We start from the raw sequence: 6,000 nt of genomic DNA, 5'->3' as shown, positions 1-6,000 counted from the left end.
GTGTGAGAGAGTGTGTGTGCGCGTGTGTGAGTGTGTGTGTGTGTGTGTGTGCGTAGGTATGTGTATGTGTGAATGTGTAAGTGTGTGTGCACGTGTGTGTGTGTGGGGTGTGTGTGTGTGTCTGTTTGTGTGTATCTGTGTGAATGTGTGCGTGTGTGTGTGTGTGTGTGTGTGTGTGTGTGTGTTTGTCTGACAGAGTGTGAGAGTGTGTGTCTGTTTGTGTGTATCTGTGTGAATGTGTGTGTGTGTGTCCTGTTCGATGTCTCTCTTAGTCACGCGGGTGCGCTGAAGCCCGTCCTGAACGCAGATGAAGGACGGAGTGTAATGACAGGCTGGGGGCCGGGGGACAGTGCAGACATCCCCCCCTACCCCCCTCCATCCCTCCATCCCTCCCCTCCTCCACCGCTCCACCACTCCACCCCTCCACGCGTCACGCCATCGGAATCCTTTTGATGAACGAGCGGCCGGCTATCGATCCCCCCCTAATACACACTGTTAATTACAGATCCTTCACAAAGACGCACATTCAGAGAGTCATCCATCACACAGGGCCCCCGCGCTCAGGTCTAACAATACCCCCGCAGGACTGGCACCGCTCCGGTCCGCCGCGTTACGGTCGCGTTACGGCCGCGTTACGGTCTCAGAGCGCCTTCCCTCCGGTACCGGGAGGCTGAGGCGGGCGGCTCACCTGGAAGCGGTGAAAGTCGGGCGGTTTGAAGTCGTTGGGCGAGCAGCCGCACCAGTCCACGATGTGCTTGTACTGGCACTTGCAGCCCAGCTTGCGGTTCCAGTTGGTGATGCGCAGGTTGTTGTCCACCATGCTGTCGCAGTGAGGGCTGTTCTCCAGAACGGTGTGGAAGAAGGACTGTGGAGAGAGGAGGGAGAAAGGAGCAGAGAAAAGAGGGAAATGGAGAGAGGAGAGCAGAGAGAGATGACATTTATAAAATGAAGATGGATGCCGGCTAGCTCAAGCTCATCACGCAGAGCAGAGATGTAGTTAAAGGGCAACTTCACCCAACATCCTGAGCTACAGACCGTATGTTACTCTTCAGCTTGTAGTGCAGTAAGGATACAGACGGAGAAACAGGGAAACAGCGGAGAAAGCTCGATCTGCCTCCACTGTTTCCTGGTGTTGATAAGGAGGTGTGCAACATTCGCCATCTTTAACACAGCCTCTTCATTCATAGCTCGAAAGCCCAAATTGACCCTTCAACTTTTTTATAATAAATAGCCACGAAATACCAAACAATAAATAAATTCAGTGTGTACTGTACAAAACAGACTACATACAACTGGTACAACCTAATGAAGTGTTTACTATAATATGCTACAATACTATAATATATGCGATCAACCGTGTTTTAAGGACTGATTAACACAATTTGCAGAAGTAATTTGCATCGTTAATTTGATTTGTGCACAAGTTAGTCTGAAATTGATTACAAAATCATAACATAATTTAGCATTTATTCCTGGTTATTATTGCAGTACAATTTTCTATGTCGATTTTTGTTTAGGAAGCATAAGCATTAAATTCAGAACTTACAAAGCAGTTACCTGTGAAATAAAGATAATGACCCATATTTGCGTCTCAATATTGGGGACCAGTGGGAGATGGAAATCATAAAATCCTATTTCTCTGGTTAAGATATTTAATATTACAAATATGTACTTCATATATTTAAATAAAAATGTATTCAATCATTATTATTATTATTATTTTTTTAAACATCTTTAATACAATGGGTGGTTCATTTTCTCGAAGGAATTATAAATATTAGTGCTCTAGTTTCACTCGAATTAAGAAGAGGCCATTCACAATACGCCCAGAAAAAGCATGGGAAAAAATGGCACTACCACTTGTGGGAATTGCCTGGCAACCATGTGACTCATTAATCAGCGTAACACACACCATTCTGTGAGGGGCTGTTATTGCACCCAGTAAACGCTCACACTGCCCGCCTTAGTCTACGAGGGCTTCTTAATAATAATAATAATACATTTACTTTGTATAGACAACAATATACACAGACACTTTGCATAATTAATCATTTTTGGTTGGTCTGTCCGTAAGAGTCTACAAGTGTTCCCACCATTTCCCCTTCCTCCCTGGCCATCTGCTCTTCAGTCAGTACTGAATAGGGCCGCACAATATATTGTGCATTTATCCTCATCGGGATATGAACATTCAAGATAAACAAATCACAAAAGAGTGCTTGAACTGAGATGAGCAGCATTTATTTAAATCGATGTTCTGTTAAATTGATTGGCGGTTCATTTGGAATTTGTTCAATAAAAGCATGTTGTACATAATGCATTTAACTTTTTATTTTTATTCAGTGGGCACAGGCTAGTCATTGCCTGGGGTCCATGTTAGCAGTATACCAAAAGCAGAAAGACATTAGAACTGTGCACGCTTCGATATTGGTTTATTCATCGCAAGTCATATCGCAATATTGAACGTTACCGAATATTACATATTTTCCTCACAGCAGCCGTATTTGTAAGGGGAATATTTTACAAGTGCCCCGGCCATTTTCCCTTCCCTTCCCCCAGGGTGCCTGCTTTCAGTCTGGCAGCAGTGGTGCTCTCACCTCGGCAGGGAGCAGGGTGTAGGAGTAGAAGCGCTTCATGCTGGTGACCAGCTCGTCCTGGGAGGTGATGACGTACTCCACGAACTTGTGGTTGAGCAGGAACCAGTCAGAGCCGCCGTCCACCGTGATGCCCTCAGGGATCCGGCGGTCACCCAGACGCCACATGTGCGTGTCGCACTCGAAGAACAGGCGGTCCAGACCCTGCTTCCGGATGAACCTGGAAACGGCAAGCGCGCACACACGCATACGCACACGAACACACACACACAAGCACAACATTTAGGGCCCTCCTCGTCACAAGCAAAAAAGCAAAATGGAGCTTTTTTTTAGCGACACAAATGTCAAGTTTTCACTTTTACCGTCTTGTCATTTGAACCAATACTGGACACTTAAGGACACAGCTCCATGAGACAGTAACACCGAGGGGACCGACTGTGTATCACCTTTGCCCCTGGGAGGAGATTTAGAGCACTCTCTCCACTGCACCACACAGCAAACCTGCTGACTGTGCCTGTGTACCAGCTCTCTCATTAACCACCCCAGAACAGCTAGTTCAGCACAGAGACTGCACCACACAGCTAACCTGCACTGGCCAGACTACCTGTGTACCAGTGCTTTCATTAAAGCCACTCCAGGCCAGCGAGTGGAGCACAGAGCCGCTCTCGTTCGCTCTGAAATGAGCGCAGGTCCGCAGCGGCGTCTCATTAAGGGCGCGGGCGGTGGAGGGCGGGACAGGAGGGGGCGCTGGCAGCACCTCGCCGGCTGACAGGGGAAGGTTAATTAATGCGCCCGCAGACGGAGAGTAATGGGATTCGGCTACCGCGGCCACGCCGGCCGGAGAAAAGCAGGCCCTTTTAAAGGCCACAGGCATCTCAGCCAGCTCCCTGCAGACCTCCCCCGCATACCCCACCACACGCAGGGAGGGGGCTACACACACCACACCACACCACACGCAGGGAGGGGGCTACACACACCACACCACACCACACTCAGGGAGGGGGCTACACACACCACACCACACGCAGGGAGAGGGCTACACACACCACACCACACCACACGCAGGGAGGGGGTTACACACACCAGACCACACCACACGCAGGGAGGGGGTTACACACACCAGACCACACACAGGGAGGGGGTTACACACACCACACCACACGCAGGGAGGGGGCTACACACACCACACCACACGCAGGGAGGGGGTTACACACACCACACCACACACAGGGAGGGGGTTACACACACCACACCACACGCAGGGAGGGGGCTACACACACCACACCACACGCAGGGAGAGGGCTACACACACCACACCACACCACACACAGGGAGGGGGTTACACACACCAGACCACACAGGGAGGGGGTTACACACACCACACCACACGCAGGGAGAGGGCTACACACACCACACCACACCACACTCAGGGAGGGGGCTTTGCAGGCCCACGCGGGGGGAGAGGAGCACGGCAGTGAAGGTGACAGAGCAGTCACAGTAATGGTGGGACCTGCGGGGGCGGCTTGGCCTGGTAGCTGCAGCCGCTGGGACAGAGGGCCAAAGTGGAATTAATGGGTGTTGTGAGAGGTCTTTTTTTTTGGGGGGGGGGGGGGGGGGGGGGGGGTGATTGTCCGTGTGACTGTGCATCCGTGTAGGAGTGTTGATGTAGCCTTTGGGACAGACAGGAAGTCACGTACAGGGTGGAGGCAGACGCTTGGTCAGACAGAATGTGGTCATACTCTGGGGGGGAGGGAGTCATCATGTGGGAAAGAGTTAGAGTAGGTCAGACTGTGTGTGGTTGCAGTGATTGTCATCCCTGGTCCTGGAGAGCCGCATGGTCTGTTGGTTTTTCTTTTTGCTTTCACTTTAAAAACAGCAACCAGTTCAGTGGCAGTTTAAATCAGGTGAGGTCAGTTAACAGTGTAATCGCTTTAATTGATTATGTGCTGAGTAATAACAAAAAACCAGAAGATCCTTGCGGCTCTCCAGGACCAGGAGTGAAGACCACTGCACTACATGTTGGGAGTGGTGAGACTCACCGGGCGTTGTCTCTTCCATGGGACTTGATGAAGTTCATGTCTCGGTATTTGGACAGAAAGGCGACCAGTTGTGCATTGGTCCTGTGGAAAAGAAGAGGTGTGTTAGTCAGTGAGGATCTGAGAAAGGGTGAGCGAGAAATCAGGAAGCCAGCTCATAGGCTGACTAACTCACATTTCAGTTTATTGAGTTCTTGTTTGTGCACACTGCAAAAAAAAAGAGAATCTTAATCCTACATTTAGACTTATTTCGATTAAATTTCTATTACTTATTTGCTAAAAGAGACAACAAAGCTGCCACTGAGCTGAGAAGGGGGTGAGAAAATGTCACTTGTCAAGCTAATGTTATAATCTTAATACATTATAGTTAAGAGGGAAAAAAAAAAGATTACAAGACTAAAAATGCTTGTTAAGGCAGCCATTTTTTGCAGTGCAGACTGATTTCTGAGTGCATATCCAGCGCTTCTCACGTTCGACACACGGGATGTGGGTGAGAGGCGAGAGGTGACAGTTCGCAGACTACGCAGACTGGGACGGACATTTGCACGCCAGATTAACACACGGCACATCAACCACACGAGGAAAAGGTTGGCTGGAGGACAACATGGCCCTTTCATCAAAAGTGTGTTATTCTTTCAAAAAGGACATTAACTCCTAACAAAAACCTGGCTGCCAAGGAATACGTATTAGTGTCATTTCCTCATGAGGGAGCATTTCCGTGACCGGGAGGCACACTCCGATGCCTCCGCACACCGGCACAGCGGGAGATATCCAGGTCAGCGCCGGCGTTTACCACTCCTCTTTTCCTGAAGGGCTTCATCGACACTCCCGTCTCCCGCCCGCGCGCTAGTTCTCCCGCTCCCCCCCCGCCCCGTCTGGAGCGCGCTGCCGCCCGCCCCCGCCGCGCCCGGAGGCCGGCACGTAGAGACCGAGGTATTCTCTGAGTGGCGTTATATTTCAAAATTAGACGTGAACCCGTGACCGCGCTTCTTACGGCGCGTGATAATTATCTGTCAGACGCGTGCTTTATTGTGTTCCCCGGGCCGGCGTGAGCTGTGGAGCTCTCAAGGTTGGGAAATGGAAACGGCCCTTGATTTAATTATTACGTGCCGTGATGAGCTTTGGGCAGAATGGAAAGCGGCCCAGGGATTTCATCAATATGATTTCCCTTCGCCGTCCGAGAGGTTTATATGACTTTAATCTCCCGGCTTCCATCAGACGGTGACAATGCAAACAGCGAGAAATTTCCGGAATAAATGGGAACATAATTCGAGTGCGTTAACCGAGCGGCGGTGATGAGGAGCGGGGCGGTTAAAAGCTCCGTTCTGCGGACGGGCGCGGAGAGACCGCGAGCGTGTCGCCGGACGGGCCTG

General features: G+C 50.3%; 1 protein-coding gene across 1 annotated transcript in view; it reads right to left on the bottom strand.

Annotated features, from left to right (window-relative positions):
• The window catches only part of xylt1 (xylosyltransferase I), a 67,186-nt gene that overhangs the window by 16,631 nt on the left and 44,555 nt on the right, over window positions 1–6,000 (bottom strand). The window contains exons 5-7 of the mRNA XM_061232851.1: window positions 4,631–4,711; window positions 2,595–2,811; window positions 689–865 (exon numbers count right to left, since the gene is read on the bottom strand). Coding sequence (XP_061088835.1) covers window positions 689–865; window positions 2,595–2,811; window positions 4,631–4,711 — 475 coding nt within the window. The remainder of the gene's footprint in view (window positions 1–688; window positions 866–2,594; window positions 2,812–4,630; window positions 4,712–6,000) is intronic.

The sequence above is a fragment of the Conger conger genome, chromosome 2, assembly GCF_963514075.1.
Source record: "Conger conger chromosome 2, fConCon1.1, whole genome shotgun sequence".
Lineage (NCBI taxonomy): Eukaryota > Metazoa > Chordata > Actinopteri > Anguilliformes > Congridae > Conger > Conger conger.
Note: the sequence above shows the minus strand (reverse complement) of the source record. Positions and strands in the feature narration are given on the sequence as shown.